The sequence below is a fragment of the Ursus arctos genome, unplaced genomic scaffold, assembly GCF_023065955.2.
Source record: "Ursus arctos isolate Adak ecotype North America unplaced genomic scaffold, UrsArc2.0 scaffold_24, whole genome shotgun sequence".
Taxonomy (NCBI): Eukaryota; Metazoa; Chordata; class Mammalia; order Carnivora; family Ursidae; genus Ursus; species Ursus arctos.
In genome coordinates, this window is record NW_026622919.1 from 14,027,675 (window position 1) to 14,046,035 (window position 18,361).

At 36.7% G+C, this 18,361-nt stretch overlaps 1 protein-coding gene across 2 annotated transcripts in view; it reads left to right on the forward strand.

Annotated features, from left to right (window-relative positions):
• Positions 1–18,361, forward strand: part of SMURF2 (SMAD specific E3 ubiquitin protein ligase 2) — a 121,289-nt gene that overhangs the window by 91,481 nt on the left and 11,447 nt on the right. For both annotated transcript variants that reach the window (XM_057318053.1, XM_026512456.4), the window contains exons 8-14: positions 223–425; positions 2,700–2,784; positions 7,338–7,496; positions 11,682–11,877; positions 13,060–13,163; positions 15,816–15,930; positions 17,891–18,069. In XM_057318053.1, coding sequence (XP_057174036.1) covers positions 223–425; positions 2,700–2,784; positions 7,338–7,496; positions 11,682–11,877; positions 13,060–13,163; positions 15,816–15,930; positions 17,891–18,069 — 1,041 coding nt within the window. The remainder of the gene's footprint in view (positions 1–222; positions 426–2,699; positions 2,785–7,337; positions 7,497–11,681; positions 11,878–13,059; positions 13,164–15,815; positions 15,931–17,890; positions 18,070–18,361) is intronic.

The window sequence follows — 18,361 nt, forward strand, 5'->3', positions numbered from 1 at the left end:
AAATCAGTATAAAATGACTTGAATACATAATTGACAATCTGCCTATCACATGAGTTTGTTTGGTGATGAGAGGTGTCAAGCTTGCTTTTATTCAGAGTTCTTGAAATCATTATATTTGTATTGATCATTCCATTTTCTTGTGATCCTTCAGTACATACATTGTCTAGAGGACTCTACCTTTGATAGTTGAGTAACTTTTTTTCCCTGGTTACTTTTCAATAGACCAGCATCTGAATATTCAAGTCCCGGCAGACCTCTTAGCTGCTTTGTTGATGAGAACACTCCAATTAGTGGAACAAATGGTGCAACATGTGGACAGTCTTCAGACCCCAGACTGGCCGAGAGGAGAGTCCGGTCACAGCGACATAGAAATTACATGAGCAGGACACATTTACATACTCCTCCAGATCTACCGGAAGGCTATGGTATGACTAGCAGAGGAAAAATAAAGTGTGGCTTACTGATTTCAGCTTGCTAAGAAAGCCAGAAAATCAGCTTTAAAGAAGTTAGTAATCTGGGTTTAGGGATTCTACATGAAAATAAATGTGTAAAATCCCCCAATCTGAAGTCTTTGAAGTGGTAGAGGACTACCTAACCAGCAGTTTGACTTGGGCTAGTCATTTAACCTCAGCCCTTTTGCTCTTTTATAATGAAATGAGATGAATGATGCCTCTCCTTGTCTCAGAGGTGTTGTGAAGAGCATATGTAACAATGTGAGCTTCGTTGCAAATAGGCACTCTGTAAAGGTAAGATGGTATTGTTACTGATAATGGTCATCTGAAGTCATATCTGCAATGTAATTTTCTAGACCTACATATTTAGAAATGCCATCAGAAATATGCTTTTAAAGATATTTATATCTTTGTATTGTCTATAATTTTGGATTATCTGCACGATGTGGATTATTGTTGTAAATGATTTAGTCACTTCTATGTTTGTATAAAATGATTATAATCTTCTATAATTACCTAAATTGCAGAATTTCATGTAGAAGATGACTTGAATCTTCTAGTTGGATACAGAACTTTCTAAATTAATCACAACTTGTGAATACTCTTGCAGATACTTTGAACTCAGCTGTCTTCTCCTTTCCTGCCCAAGGTTACCCTAAGCAATTATAGCCCTGCCCTCCCAACAGCCTGTAGATAAACCGTATCTGGGCTGATGGTGACACCTAATGACCAACATTGGGAATCGCCTGATCTAACTTGAGTTTTATTTTTCCTCTACAATATGTTTTCAACTGTTCTGCAAATGCATGATTCTAGCTTTACTTTTTAAATATATTTTTAACTCTTTAATTAAAAAATTTATCCATCAACTGTGCTATGTTGCACAGGTTAGCCTAAGTAGCGCAGTGATGAGAGCATGGCTTGGGAGGGAGAGAGACCTGGGTTTACATCCTGGCTTCGCCACACATGAGTTGTGTGACACTGGGGACATTATTTAATTTCTCTGAGCCTCAATTTTATCTTCCATAAAATGGTGAAATTAATGATGCTTTCAAGTGATGGTTTCATGTGAAGTGCCTGACACAGTTTCCAAGACAGAAAGCACTTAGTAAACTTTGCCTGTTATTAATGTTCAGACCTTAGAATAAAGTATTTTTTGTCATTTCTCTTTAATTGAGATTATAAGGCAAGCAGTTTGGGGTGGTTATATTTTTACAATATTTGTGTGATTTGGATTAAAAACAGATTTTGTACAACCAAAACCTAGGGGTAAAGTGGGTACGAAAGCTGAAATTATTTCAGCTGTCACCTGTCACCAATTTAAAACATTTTTATGTTTATAATTTTAAGAAACTTAAAGTTTAAATTGACTTTATTATAGGTTAATAAACAAATTTATACTAATAAATATTAACAATAGTTGTTTTATATGTTGGAATTTTTCATTTGATTTTGTTTAAAGACAAGTGGTTCTGTTGCTTAAAAACACAATTAATGCTAAAAACCACCATTGAAGAAACTTTTAAGCAGATTCTTTCCCTTTTGCCCTGGCTTCCTTACTCTCTTGCTTTTGACCTTTTTCTCCCCAGACTGCATGCTTGTTCTCTGGTCCTCCTCTTTCTAACTTGCTTATTTTTGTGTCTTTGTCTATTTTTGACTATAGAGTGAGTCCCCTTTTAAAATGACATATTCCATCTTTTTTGCCTTTGTTTGAGCTTATGGTAGTCAAGAGAAAACACTTCTCTCAAGAAGAAAACTTAAGTTTTAATATAAAGTTAGGCATAATAAACAAGCATTACCAGCCTGCAGACCTTTTGAAAGTTTTTGCAAGTTTTCGCAGAATCTCCCACAGTTGGTTAGCCTCTTCCTCTGAGCTTTCTTTTGCTCCCCCTCAGGCTCCACTGTAAGACAAATAAAAGTCATTTCTTCATGTTCATTTGTTGAAATATTGGTACTGTGACAATCTTGTTTTCTGTTTTCCATAGCAACATGTTTAGTATTTGAGCCATACTGTAAATGGCTTTCAGATAGCTGGCCTCTGACCCTCATCACCGTTTATAAGATTGTTTCCAGGAGAAGATGTATTGAGTTGAAAAAGAATGATTTATAAAGTATTTTTTGGTAATACAATAGATTGGTAATTTGGAGAATTTAACTATTGATGTAATATCATCCTAGTGTCTATAGCTGTCTTTGATTTGGACATTCTGAATATGTTTTTATTATTAGTGTTTCTTAATTTTACAGAACAAAGGACAACACAACAAGGTCAGGTGTATTTCTTACATACTCAGACTGGTGTGAGCACATGGCATGATCCAAGAGTGCCTAGGTAAGAACATATCCGAATACTCTTCACGCCGCTGGATATCTGTTTTACCTAGGATTTCTTTGATTATTTAATCTTCAGCTTACAGTGGTTTATGTAAAAGTTAGGCTTTTTGTGACAGTCATTTCAGTTGACGTTTAGTAGAAAGGCCTTTCTGTTTCTCTGTAGTCTCACCCCAGTGCCCTGCCCCCAAGCAGCCCCCAGTCCTTCTACCCTCTCACCCTTAAGAAAAAAAAAAAATCAGGGTAAAAACATGGTTCTTTTAGGAATTTGAAAATTGATTGACCTGAAGAAGAACAAAAAACCTTACATACATCCCTTCCCCCCCCTTTTTTATGGGTAATAAAGTGATATTTTAATTTTTGGATAGGCTTTTTTTTAAAAAAAGATTTATTTTAACCTAATATGAGAGTATTCAATGTTCTTTTATGTCTTCTTTAATAAAGTTTCATTTTAATATAAAAAAGAAATAACCTGGGGCGCCTGGGTGGCACAGCGGTTAAGCGTCTGCCTTCGGCTCAGGGCGTGATCCCGGCGTTGTGGGATTGAGCCCCACATCAGGCTCCTCCGCTGGGAGCCTGCTTCTTCCTCTCCCACTCCTCCTGCTTGTGTTCCCTCTCTTGCTGGCTGTCTCTATCTCTGTCAAATAAATAAATAAAATCTTAAAAAAAAAAAAAAAGAAATAACCTAATTAAATTTTATTTAGGACATTTGTCATTTTTTTTGCACCAGCTGGTACTATCATGTGATTTTTCTCTTTTATTCCATTACAATGACATTATATTGATCAATTTTCAAATACTGAACCAGTCTTGCACCCTTGGAATAAACCTTACTTGGTTGTGGTGTCTCATGAATTAAATTGCTTTTAAATACCAGAACTTGTACATTTAAACTGTAGGCCTTACTGAATGCATTTACTAACCCAAATGTCAGCTAACTTTTAAGTTGAAGAAGATGGAATGACACAAAAAATCACTTTAGTAATTAAACATAATTTTTGATACATTTTAATATCAAATAATAAGTTTTTCAAACACTGGTTTAGCTCTTTTGAGTTATTGAACAGATGCAAAATAAGTAGTTCAGTTGAAGCTACAAAAAAGGTTGAATTTTAAATTCTTAATCAACTTGGTAAGCTGCATATATACCTTTGTGAGACAAAAAATATTTTATATTCTAAGTGCACCATTCTTCTCCTCCAAAAAAAAGACCATGGAGGTGAAGAGATCTTTTTCTGACTAAAGCTTATAGTCGGAGCTCTGCTTGTCAAGACCTTGCGTTTGAATCAGAACCAGATGTGACTGGCTGATCTTGGATTGCTTTGATACTCTGTATTTACAGTTGACCCTTGAACAATGCAGGGGTTAGGGGCACCGACCACCCGCACAGTTGAAAATCTGTGTAACTTTTGACTCCCCCAAAACTTTGCTAATAGCCCGCTGTTGACCGTAAGCCTTACTGATAACATAAACAGTTGATTAACACACATTTTGTATGTTACATGTATCACATATGTATTCTTAACAATAAAGTAAGCTATAGAAAAAACATTAAGGAAATCCTAAGGAAGGGAAGACACATTTATACTTAAGTACTGTTCTGTAAAAAATATGCATGTAAGTGGACCCTCACACTTTAAACTTGTATTATTCAAGGGACAACTGATATTTATTAATGAAGCTATTATAATGTAATGTTTTACTTTGTGATACAGCTTAATTAGAATCTTTTGAGGGTGGCAACCGAGGAATGTGCAGTCATTCATTATTGTATCAAGGTTGCCATGTCTGCTTCTTGATAATATAAACTGTTTAAAAAGTAATGGGGAGGAAATTTTGGTTTTAATAAAAAGCTTATTAATAATAAGCTCACTAAAAAAACCAAAAACTAAGGGCCTAACTTTTAGAAACAAGAGTTTTGTTAATAAATTAGGAAAAGAAGTGTTTATCAAATTGTAGGTCAGTAATGAGCTTTTCTATAAAATAATTGAAAATCATTGGCAGGAAATGTATAGAAAAAAAATAGTTTTGAACTAAATGATTTACAATAGTGGGAAAGTTGATCTTGAGGTATTTGTTGAAAGAATAGTATATAAACTGGCATCAGAAGTTGAAATTGAGGGAGGTTTTGGCACCACTGTTGGTCATGTTTCTCTTATTCCTAAGGAAACAGGTCAGTTTTTCATTTGTGATTAAAGGGTTTCTATAAAGTTTTAAGAATATTTTATGTTGAGTATTAAATAATGATTTTAAAATAGTGCTCTGGATTATTTTTTTTAGTCTCTATGTTCCAAATTGTTACTGTAAAAATGTGTATCATATCTTTTGTTTTGGAGGATCCTTTAAGTAAAGATGCCTTTTGTTTGGAGGGTCTTTTGTCAAAGCAAATCATGAATATTTAGATTATATTAAAATATCATCACTGTTTAAAGACATTTATAAAATAGTGTAACTCAGACACTTTAATTTTATAAGATATCCAGTAAACTTAGATTTGTTTGAGAAGTCCCATTTTGCCATCTTTTGCATTTCTCTTTAGAACAGTGATAAGCCTTGTTATTCATTATATTTCACCCTGACTATGTGGTCTTGTGGTACAGATGTGTATTTTTATGGCTATATAACATACCATTTTTCTTTTATCATTTCCTAATTGGACATAAAGATTGCTTCCAGTTTTCTGTTCTTTTTTTTTTAAGATTTTTTATTTATTTATTAGAGATAGAGACAGCCAGCGAGAGAGGGAACACAAGCAGGGGGAATGGGAGAGGAAGAAGCAGGCTCACAGCGGAGGAGCCTGACGTGGGGCTCGATCCCACAACGCTGGGATCACGCCCTGAGCCGAAGGCAGACGCTCAACCGCTGTGCCACCCAGGCGCCCCCCAGTTTTCTGTTCTTTTAACCCATTCTTCAGAGCTCTCCCACATATGACTAGATTTATAAAATTCTAAATAAAATGAATAAAACCAAATTCTGCGTTATGTCAAAAGAATTATTCATCTTTGATTTCAGTAATCACTTTTCATTTCTAAAAATTCCATTTAAAAAATCCATCTGTTCATTCTTAATCTCTCATTGATAGTTTGTCCTTGTAATTATTTCCCTTCCTTCTTTTTTGAAACGTTGCATATCCTAGCCGTTCTGTGTGATCTCTGACAGTATTTGGGGATCTAATTCTGTGTTTTATTGTTTCCACTCACTCTCAGTCATCATGACTTTTCTTTCTGGAGTGTGTGGTGATCTTTGTGAGTTTGTTTGATCTTAACTGGTTGGAGTTCTGTGGACCTAAAGTGGGAATTTAGGAAGTTTTCCTGGAATCATTTCATCTTCCCTTTGAGTTCTCAGCTTAGTGGGGAAGTTCCAGATTTCCTTTTCCAAACTTGCTGCTGGCCTGGGGCTGAGTTTCCCAGTTAACAACTACTCTCTGGCAGCCCTACCCCTCTGCCTGCCTGCCTGCCTGCCGTCAGTACCAGCTCCAGCCATGGGTTTTTTGTTTTTGTTTAATTTGAGGAGGATTCTTGGAACTTTTTCTCTCTCTTCTTTTGAGACTAGCAGTGTATTTTCTAAGCTTTAGTTTTTCTGTAACAGAGTGTCTTGAAGCACCTATAAGCAGAAGTCAAATCATTGTTTCAACAAATCTGTGGGTGCTTAGATGTGTCCATTATTATGCTTCACCATGACCAAGAAGAGGTTATTTCAGGAAAATCTTTTTCTAGTTTAACTTTTAAAACATGATTTCTAGTTTAACTTTGAAAACATGAGATTAATCATTATAATTATTGTTACAGTTTAAGTTTACATTAGACATGTTTTTATTTTATTCTTTAAGGTTCTGTAAATCTTTGTTTATATATGATAGTATTTTAAGAATGTGTAATACAATAACAGTGGTCTTTGATCCATTAAAAGTCTTACTGCTTTTTTTTTTTTTTTTTTTTTACTGTAGCAGTAAGCTTTAGAGAATTCTTCCTTAGGTGTCTTAAAAAGGTTCTTCATTCACAAGCTTTATACTTTCAAAATTCAAAGTGGAACAGTTTTCCTTTAAAATACGTACTGTGATTATTTTCAGGGTTTCTAAATTCAATAACATTTCCAGTGTTGCTTTGTTGGAGAGTTTAAGATGAATATGGAGTGAACATTTATTTACACAAATTTTATGGTGTAATAATGAAAGTAATAATTGAAGGGAAATTGTAGAAAACATTTCATTCCTTATGTCATTGACATTTTGTCAGACAAGTATTGAAGCACAGTTTATGTTGGCAAATGTTGTGATTGCTTTTAATTAATTTAAAATCTGTATTACATTAAAGCCCAGGAATGAACTTACTAAAAATGTAGGCTATGTGATAAGTTCCTGAGCCATTTATGAATTGGGTTTTGAATATGCAAGTTTGTTAAACCATTGGGAATTAAGGATTCTAGCTGAACATCTCAGGTTTCTGAAACAATACATTTTCTCAGACTTCATGGAATTGTTCTGTGTCATTTACACTTGCCTGGCCCAGCAGGCTCAGCAATGAGGTATTTTTTATTTTATATTTGTTTTTGCAGGGATCTTAGCAACATCAATTGTGAAGAGCTTGGTCCATTGCCTCCTGGATGGGAGATCCGTAATACTGCAACAGGCAGAGTTTATTTCGTTGACCATAACAACAGAACAACACAGTTTACAGATCCTCGGCTCTCTGCTAACTTGCATTTAGTTTTAAAGTAAGTTTTTGAAACAGTACATGTTAAAATGCAAGCCTGAACAAAGAAAAGACTGAAGATGCTTTTTGTAATGTGATACAATGTCTGCTGTCTTCAATTATAAATTAGTTTTGTTGGATGACATTTTATGTAAGAGTATGACCTGTTTTATTCTGATACGTGAGTATTTTAATCCCACTGTGCTAGCAGGAACCTGTCCTGGAGCGTTAGGGAAGGGGTGTGTACCACAGGTGCCTCGTAGCGCACTTGAGGAGACAGGATGCTTTACAGGGTAGTTGTGTTTATTTCTTCTGTGAGTGCATCAGAAACAGCTCCAGGATAGCTGAACCCGTCCCAGAGGTGGTGGTTTTTTTTTTTTAATCACCTTCATTGAAGTGTAAGTGACATCCAATAAACTGCATATTTAAAGTGTCCAGTTGAAGTTTTGACATATTCTAACACCTGTGAAACCAACACCACAATGTAGAGAGTGAACATACCCGTCATCCCCCCAGATTTCCTTGCGCTGCTTTGCCAAGTCCTGCTCCTGTAGGGCTTCCCCCTGTATGATTTCCTAGGGCTGCCGTAACAGAGTGTCACACACAGCGTGGTCTAAAACAACAGAAATGCATTCTTTCATGGTTCTGGAGGCTAGAAGTTTAGCATCAGGTTGTCAGCAGAGTCGGTTCCCTCTGCAAGCTCTGAAGGAGAATCTGGGCCAGGCCTCTCTCCTAGCTTCTGATGGTAGCCGGAAAAACTGGCTCTCCCTTGGCTTATAGACACATCATCTCCATCTTGTTTTTGTCTTTGTCTTCACATGGCCTTCTGTGATCTGTTTCTGCACACAGATCTTCTGACCCCAAATGTGTGGGTTTCTCCCTCAAAGCTTCCAGTTCTCCAGATCTCGGGATACCAACTGAGTGTGCAACGATTGAATTCAGGTCTGACAGACACTACCCGCGGTTAGCATCAGACCCCACAGGTTAGGGACTCACAAGAGCATCACCACTTCAGAAGCCAGTCCCAAGTACCAGGTCGTCTGTACTTTGTATTGACTGGCTGTAAATTGGGGAGTTCCCATGATTCCCTCTTTGGGTTCAGTAATTTGCTAGAATGGTTCACAGAACTCAATACTTTCTTTGCTATTACGTTTATAATAAAGCCAAATGGAAGAGGTGCATAGGGCAAGGGGTGGGGGTGGGGGTGGGGGAGCCTAGAGCTTCAGGCCCTCTCCAGGTGCTCCACCCTCCCAGTGCCTCCGTGTATTCAGCAGCCTAGAATCTCTCTGCACGTTGTCATTTGAGGGTTTTTGTGGAGTTGTCATACATAGGCATGATCAATTATTAGCTCAATCTCCAGCTCTCTCCCTCTCCTCAGAGGTTGGGAGGATGGAGCTGGAAGTTCCAGGCTTCTAATCAAGCTTTGGTTTTTCTAGCAACCAGGCCCCATCCTGAAGGTATCTAGGGCCCCACCAAGAGTCACCTCATTAAAACAAAAAATGCTCCTATACCCAGGAAATTCTAAGGGATTTAGGGGCTCTGTGTCAAACTGGAGGCAAAGAACAAATATTAGAACAAAGGATACTCCTATCATGTCTCTTACTCCGGAAACTTCAAGGATTTTAGGAATTCTGTGTCAGGAACCAGGGACAAATGCCAAGGTTTATTTCTTATTCTGCACCTGTTTGTATGCCTGCATCCAGATTTACCTCTTTTCATAAGGGTACCTAGCAGTTTATTGCATTTAGGGCCACCCTAATGCAGTGTGACCTCTCTTAGTACATCTGCAAAGACTCTCTTTCTAAATAAGGTCACATTCACAGGTACCAAGGGTTAGGACTTCACATCTTTCTGGACACAACTCAGTCCAAAACACACCCCATCTTCGGCTAACCACTGATCTGCTTTCTGTCACTATATGTTAGTTGGCATTTTCTAGAGTGTTAGATAAACGCATTCCTGCAGTATGTGGTCTTTTTTGTTTTCTATTACTCGGCATAATTATTTGGGATTCGTCTCTTTTGTGTATAGTTCGTTTATTTTCTTTGCTGGTTGGTGTTCCATTATGTGGATATACCAGTTCATGTATCCATTTACCCCTATTGATGGACATTGGGATTATTCCCAGTTTTTGGTCATGACAGATAAAACTATTACGGACGTTTATGTATAAGCTTTTATATGGACATATGCTCTCACTTCTCTTAGATAAACGAGCACTTAGGAGTAGAATGGCTACATCATATGATAGATTTATGTTTAACTTTTAAAAAAAACTGTCAGGTTGTTTTTCGAAGTGTTTGTATCATTTGATGTTCCCCGAAGCAGCGTGAGAGTTGTGGTCGCTCCACGTGCTTGCTAACATTGGTATGGTTGAGCCTACTAAATTCAGACCCTCTAGTCGGTGTGTAGTGGTATCTCATTGTAGTTTTCATTTGCGTTTCTCTACTGACTAATGACGTTGTGCATCTTTTCATGTGCTTATTTACCATCTGTGTGTCTGATTTGGTGAAATATTTTGCCTCCTTTTTAAAAAAATTGAGTTGTTCCTTTATTTAATTTTTGAGTTTTTAGCATTCAGTTGTATGCTTTGGAAAGAGTTTCTCCTAGTCCATAACTTGTCTTTTCATTTTCTTAACAGTATCTTTGGAAATGTGGATGAAGTTCAGTTTTTCCATTTGTTCTTTTATGGATTGTGCTTTTGGTATCACATTTAAGAAATCTTAGCCTAATACAGGTCATGAAAATTTTCTTCTGTGTTTCAGAAGTTTTATGGCTTTCAGTTTTACATTGAGGTCTCTGATCGATTTTGAAATTCAGTGTTTGTGTGTGGTATGAGATATACACAAGTTCGTTTTGTTTTTGTTTATTTGTTTTGGCATAGGATTAATAGAGCTGTTTAGAGAGTATATTTATTCATTCATTTATTTTTATTATGTTCAGTTAGCCACTGTATAGTAAATGCATCATTAGTATTTGATGTAGTGTTCAATGATTGATTAGTTACGTGTAACACCCAGTGCTCATCACAGCACGTGGAATATCTTTAATATAATAATCTGTTTTGATTTTGTTTATATGTGTATATAGGAAACATCTTTAATGTTTGTGATAGTAGTAAATAGTGATTTGTGATTTTCATGAAAGCTGTATTTTCTCTGGGAAGTTACCTGTTTCAGGAATAAAATTTGGCCTGCTACATAAGAATCACTGTGTGTAAGATAAGTTTGGGGCGATTTATTAGACACCTTAAAGTTTTGTTTATCTTAGCTACCACTGCCCTTTACCTTTAGGTTAGGAAGTTGTGCTCCTGTCTGTTGTGTGTAAAATTAAACTCCAAAATGATTCAGTGTCTGCTTGGGTATCAATAGTGAATAGTGAATTATTGGATTTTTTATTTCCTGGTAGTTTATTGGAATTATGTAGCTCATTATATCATCAGGTTCTTAAAAAAAATTCTTAGTTGTAACTTACAGTATTTTTGCCGGGAGAATAAAAATATCTGCAGGCAATGTGCCCTTTTAAAAGTATTATATTTCTGTTGTACTTGGGAGATTATTTTCGTGTGTTTGTGGTAAACCATATATGTGCACACTTAGAAGTCTCTTTAGCACAATATGAATGTACTTAATACCACTGACTATATATTAGAAAAAGGTTACAATGGTAAGTTTTATGTGTTGTATATTTTCCACCGTAAAAAGAAAAGTAGTCATTTTATAAGGCATTTAGACATGTTTGTAATGTGTTCATTTCTCTGTGCCAGTAACTCACACGTGATCTTCCAAATTCTTGTGGTCTAGACTTAGCACGTATAGGAAAGGGGCTCCTGCCAAACTGCCAGCTCAAAGTGTCTCTTCCAGAGAGACAGACTCGAGATAACAGGCACAGGGTTTGGCATATGCCTGAATTTTAAAATGGGTGATGGTCAACTATGCAGAAAAAAATGGAGGATGGTATTTGAGAAATTTATTCTCAGCAGCTAAATAAAGCTGCATGGATAAAACTCTGTTGTTCTGTTCTATAAATTTGTGTGGATTCTGAGAAATAAACTGGAGGTAGTTTATCGTCATCAAAAATGTCAAGCCAAGAATATCACAAGGACTGAAAATTATACAGGTAGACTTGCTTTCTAGTATGATGCTCTTTTAAATGTATAATTGCAATCTCTTGTACTTAAAATACTAGCATTTCTGTTTACTTTCAGTCGGCAGAACCAGTTGAAAGACCAGCAGCAACAGCAGGTGGTGTCGTTATGCCCCGACGACGCGGAGTGTCTGACAGTCCCGCGGTACAAGCGAGACCTGGTTCAGAAACTAAAAATTTTGCGGCAGGAACTTTCCCAACAGCAGCCTCAAGCTGGTCATTGCCGCATTGAAGTTTCCAGGGAAGAGATTTTTGAGGTAAATTTACAAGTCTTAAAATAGAAAAACATTAAATTTCAGTGTTTCACTGTTTTCTAAGAATACTTTCTGGAATTCCTCTCTCGCTAGAATGGGACAGTTTTCATTAATTTCTTTTTTAATTGTGGGGAATAAAGGCAATAATATCAGAGATTTAATCTAGAAGATAAACATTTAAATGGGATGAAGAGTGTGAAACATTCCAGTTGGTTCAGCTTGCTCTCTGCATTGCAAGTACTTACTTGTTAATAAATTTATATATATGTATGTGTGTGTGTAATATATATATATTAAAGTAAACTCTGCGGCCGTGGTGGGGCTTGACCTTATAACCCCAAGATCAAGAGTCACATGCTTCATCACCAGCCAGGTGCCCCTGTCCTGTTAATGAGTTTTAAAAAGACAGCAAATACTACCCATCCCTTACTTTCTAATTCTTCCAAAAGATGAGTGACTCTTAAGTCAAAAAATCATTTTGTTTAATTCTTTTTGGACTACTTCCTTAATTTATTGAAAATCTCCCTTTCTAGTATATTCTTGTATCTTTGGACTTTATAGCCCTACTATCACCTTCAAAGTTCTTCCATAATACGTGGCAGAGGTCCAAGGCAGGGGTTTCCCACTCATTAGAGGATTTGTGGGTAAAAGATATTTGGGGATTTGATAACCTTTTTCCTAAAGGATGAACTTTTTTCTCTCGGGACAATTCTGACCTTGTTTGTAAGTCAGTCGTTTGTATTTTAAAATAATATGAAGATGCCGGTTTAATGAAGATCACATAAATGATTACTTATGTTCTTTTGAACTTTCTTTTTCTCATCTTTACTTTCTGTTGGTGCCTATGACCTAGAATTAGGTCAACTAACTTTTAAATATTTAGTATTTTTGTCAGATTCTGTTAATGTGAGTGTGCTGGGTTCATAGAACTTGAATATGGAGTTCTGTACTTAGGCTATTAGTATTTATCAGATGAATTAATTTCAGTAGTATTAAGCTATATCCATCTTGTTTTTATAAGTTCCATGAGGTTTCAAACGCTTGGAGTTTATCCATTGATTTGATTGTTGAACAGATTTCATCCCATTTCAGTAAATGTATGTTTTATAGGTAGAATGCAAGGGAGAATTTAAATAACAAGTTTAAAGCACCTAGTAACAATAGTATGTTAACATCTTTTTTCAGGAATCCTATCGGCAGGTCATGAAAATGAGACCAAAAGATCTGTGGAAGCGATTAATGATAAAATTTCGTGGAGAAGAAGGCCTTGACTATGGAGGGGTTGCCAGGTAAAGACTTGCTTATGAGTAAATGACATATGGTTATATTCATAAGCTTAAGATAAGTTTCCTCTGGTGATACTTATTTTCTAGTGTAACATTCCCTAATTTTTGCAATACAGAGGATAGCCTCATAGATATGTTTGTGATGAGGTTGGCGCAGTACTGCCACCACTGAGTGATTGAGAGCTCCCTACTGGATTATCCAGCCCAGCGAGACTTCCTCTGAAAACTAGCTGCAACCCTCCATGGGCAGGGGTGGGCCCCCGGGCCCTGCATGCTTTCCGTCTCTCTCCTTCAGTATGTGTTATTCCCTCTGCTTTACATTGTTAGGAACCATCTGGAGATTTTAATGATGTATATTCTAAACTGAATGCTGTTTTCCTTTGCTCCCATTGCTATGCTTTTTAACCTTGTTAAAGTAGTGTCTATGTGTGCATGTAAGTATGGAGGCGTGTATATACATATGTATATATCATAAGTGGTCTTTAAAATGTTTCAATATAGAAGCTGTAATGTTTATGCTACATACATTCAAATGTAGGTTTTTTTTTTTTACAGGTTTGTGAAAATTTACTTTATGTAGATGTAGCAGAAACATTATAACTTCTGTACTGACATGTCCTAAGGACCATTGTGATAATTCTTCTATCCCTAATCTAAATCCAGCCTGAATTAAATTTGTGTTTCCACCAAGTCCCATTACTGGTTTTCACCTGTAGGCTTCTTTTTATTCTGTGGCCTTTTTACCTATAAATGGATGGTTTCTTTAGTTTGGAATTTCAGAATTGATCACGTGTACATCATACTTAGGGCTCGATAGTTCCCGTGGAATGCTTACAATTTGCTCCTAACTAAATTTGAATGCTTCTCGGGAAAACTTGTTAATTATCTGTTGATGGAATCTAAATGCTGTAATTATATATATAGTCAAATAAGTAGTCAGTCTTTTGTTTATTTCTTAACTTCATTACTGCCAGGGTTTGGGCAGACTAAAAGCGATGTGGCAGTGAAATGCTTTTTCTGCTCTGTATTGCATAGTGGAACCCCAGAGTAGCTGGGATCTGCTTACACGTGTGTTCTTAATACTTGGCAAAACAAAACAAAAATTTGGATTTTCCTTAAAATAATGCATCAGAAAGCATAGAGGACTTGTTAGGTGAGCTTGTTAGGTGTGTTGACAAATCTTGTTTATATGGAGACCTCCCTCACTTCCTTTTTTAATCTCTAGAGTTCTTCCAGTATTACTCCATCACTTACAGAACTTTGAAACATTTTTCTTTAACTACTTGTCAAGTGTTTCACTGCATTTCCTAAAAACATTTTTCAATCTTTTTTTAAAGGTTTTATTTATTTGAGAGTGAGCGAGCGCATGCAAGAGCATGAGTGGGGGGAGGGACAGAGGGAGAAGCAGACTCCCCACTGAGCAGGGAGCCCAGTGTGGGACTTGATCCCAGGGCCTGGGATCCTGACCTGAGCTGAAGGCAGATCTTAACCTACTGAGCCACCCAGGCGCCCCTCAGTCTGTTTAATCCATAATATCAGAGCATATTTAAATACCTTTCCTGGTGGGAGAATGACAAGAATTGAGACTAGAACTACATCTCTTTGAGTCCTAGACTAGTGATTTTGTTTTATCAAGATGAATAACGAGTTACCTTTCATACTTTGAAAAACATAAAGGATTTAATAAGTTTCAGGTGCTAGTACTGTTTATTATGTGGGTTTTTTAAAAACACCGATGTACACTGGAAGCCAATTACTATGGAACCTACCCCCCAAATGCAGGCTTGCTCTTGTGTTCCTCCCTACACCAAATGCCTTGCAGTGTCTGATTACTTCATACTTTTTTTTTTTTTTTTTTTTAAAGATTTTATTTATTTATTTGACAGAGATAGAGACAGCCAGCGAGAGAGGGAACACAAGCAGGGGGAGTGGGAGAGGAAGAAGCAGGCTCATAGCGGAGGAGCCTGACGTGGGGCTCGATCCCGTAACGCCGGGATCACGCCCTGAGCCGGAGGCAGACGCTTAACTGCTGTGCCACCCAGGCGCCCCACTTCATACTTTTATTATGGTTGATTTTAAGGTTTACACAAAAAAAGATGATGAAATGGGATGATTGCCTTACCAAACAATATCAACAACAAAACAGAGCCTTATCTAAAAGTGAGAGTAAATCAATGCTATAATATTTTCTCAGTATAAACCAGTATAAATGGGCCGTAATAGGAATGGACCAGAATAGTATAGACCACATGGATGCTTTGAAACAAAACCATATTCTTCCCTTCATTTTATATTTATCCTGGATTAGAAATTTATTTAGTAATTAAATAGGTTACAGACCACTAGGCTGCAGCAGCTAACGAGTAGTTGGCACTTCTGGATAATACCTTTCTACTGAGTCCTGTGACTCTCGGTCAAATACCGAAATGTCATAAAATTGCCCTAAATAGAGTGAGAAGTGACTTTAATATAACAAAACAAGAGTTTGTTTGCTTTTTTGGGCATGGTAGATTTTTCCAATGTCCTTTTATAGAGCTAGTTAGTGATGCTTTATTTTCTTTTATTTAAAAAATTACTTGCTAAAATAATTAATAGCATATCTTAACAAAAATATTCATTCGCTAAAAAATTCCTGTGTCCTTTCTTGCTTTCTAGGGAGTGGTTATATCTCTTGTCACATGAAATGCTGAATCCTTACTATGGCCTCTTCCAGTATTCAAGAGATGATATCTATACGTTGCAGATCAATCCTGATTCTGCGGTTAATCCGGTAAGATTGGTGGTTATGACGATGTGAATTAACTTGTGACCTGTAATGCTTTTCATATTGAAGTGTCAGTGTAGTTTATGATGGAGGATTACTGTCCTCGTCCTAGTCGCTACCTACCTAGCAAGTCCTCTTTTGGAAAATTTTCTCCAGTAAATGATGTGGGTATATGCAGTCGTTTGTGCACAGGGATGTGCACTGCATCATTTAAAGTAGCCCTAATTGGAAACAATATCGTTGTCCGTAAGAGAGAGATTGAATAAATTATGATATGAAGCAAAATTACATTAATGGTAAAGAGCATAGGTTCTGGAATTAGAAAGACATGAGATCATACATCCTGGTCCTGTTACTTTCTAGCTTTATGATTCAGCCTCCATTTTATCATTGTTAATAATGATAAACATAGTGTGGACCTCGGGAGGGTTGTGACAGTTAAGCGGGACCCTGCGCAGTCAGTACTCAGCATGGTGATGCGCACTGGTAACCCTATTATATATTATTAAGCACTCGATGGAAGGTAGTAGCTGTGATTAATTTGTTGTTTTAATGTCTGTTAGCTTTCCATACAAGGGCATATTGTATAGCCACTAAAATGACACTGTGGGACAGTGGTTAATGACAGGTGAAGATATAGTGCTCATGATACATTACGTGAAAAGAAAGTTACAAAATAAGATGATACGACTTTGGTAAATACATATATGTGTAAACATTGAAAGGCTCTACAATATTAATATTGATGGAGGTTATCTCCAGGTATTAGATTATGGGTGACTTTTGTTTTTGCTTGTCTATTTTCTAAATATTTTCTTTAAAAAAAACTATTTTTAAGATAAAAGGGGGGTTTAAAGATGAACTTAAAGATTACTTATTAACTAGAGAAGAAAAAAAATTTTAAATGCCAATAACTAACTGTCTATCATAAAAGACCAAATATATCCAAACATAGTAGAAATGTTAGGTTCATTGTAGAGAAATTTTATAAAGGGAAGATTTTTAGGTGAAGGCTCTGTTTGGGGAGCCCGTCACTGCCACCACATTAATAATAGCTTGTGTTTGTTGAATGTGTACCGTATGCCCATCCAGTGCCATGAGCTTCATCATTTCATTTTACTCCTTGCAGAAACCTATTTGAGATACTGTTATTACCCTCATTTTTCCAGATGTGGAAAATGAGTCCTATAGGAGTGAAGTAATTTGCCCAAATATGCATGGCTGTAACTGGCAGAATAAGGGCTCTGGTCCAAGTTAGACATGAAATCTGTGCTCTTAAATCTGTGGTGTTCTGAAGTTGAGATTCTGGTTAGGTCAAGGAAATAGGGAAGTTTAGGATTGAAAGCTGCTTTTTCCACAACCGAGTCAGGATTGTAAAGGGCTCAGCAGGTGACGAAAGGAGGGGAAGAGAACAAGATCTGTGAGTGGTGTCATGAAGCTACAGTGGGAATGTAGTTTGGACTTAATTTCTAAAGGTAATTTTTGCAGAGTGACTGTACTCTCTGGGAGAAGCATTGTCCCTGGTGTAACATTTTAGCAATGGAGAGAATTTTGAACATGCCCTATGGAAACTCTCCCTATTGATTATTGACCTTTGATATGACAGCCTTTTCCACTTAAATAAGTTGTAGAGTATAAATTGATATTTATAAAAAAGATGAATGATGGGGGCGCCTGGGTAGCGCAGTCGTTAAGTGTCTGCCTTCGGCTCAGGGCGTGATCCCGGCGTTCTGGGATCGAGCCCCACATCGGGCTCTTCTGCTGGGAGCCTGCTTCTTCCTCTCCCACTCCCCCTGCTTGTGTTCCCTCTCTCGCTGGCTGTCTCTCTGTCAAATAAATAAATAAAATCTTAAAAAAAAAATCTTGAATTAAAAAGAAATGAATGATGAATGTTGCTTAATTTTTATTAAAAATTCCCTGCATAGTGTCTGACTTGAGTATTTATATAAACTTTTCTCAATTTCAGGAACATTTATCATATTTCCACTTTGTCGGACGAATAATGGGAATGGCTGTGTTTCATGGACATTATATTGATGGTGGCTTCACATTGCCTTTTTATAAACAGTTGCTTGGGAAGTCAATTACTTTGGATGACATGGAGTTGGTTGATCCAGATCTTCATAACAGTTTGGTGTGGATACTGTATGTATTGAGTCTTGTATCTGTTCATGATAGTTAGAATCTGAGCCTTAAAAAAAGATACGTGTTTCAAAATGGATGCTTTTTAAAAAAAATGATGCACAGAGAATATTGAGAGAGATTGATTATCTGAGTGTTAGGACCACATAAGACTTGTGCTCTTTCTGCTGCTTTCCTGTATATTTCAGATTCCTACAAGTTATTGCTATTACTTTAAAAAGGAAAACAAAATCTAGTATATTCTGTTTTAAAAAGGACCACTTGTAATGATTTCCTCAGCATGATACAGGTGCTC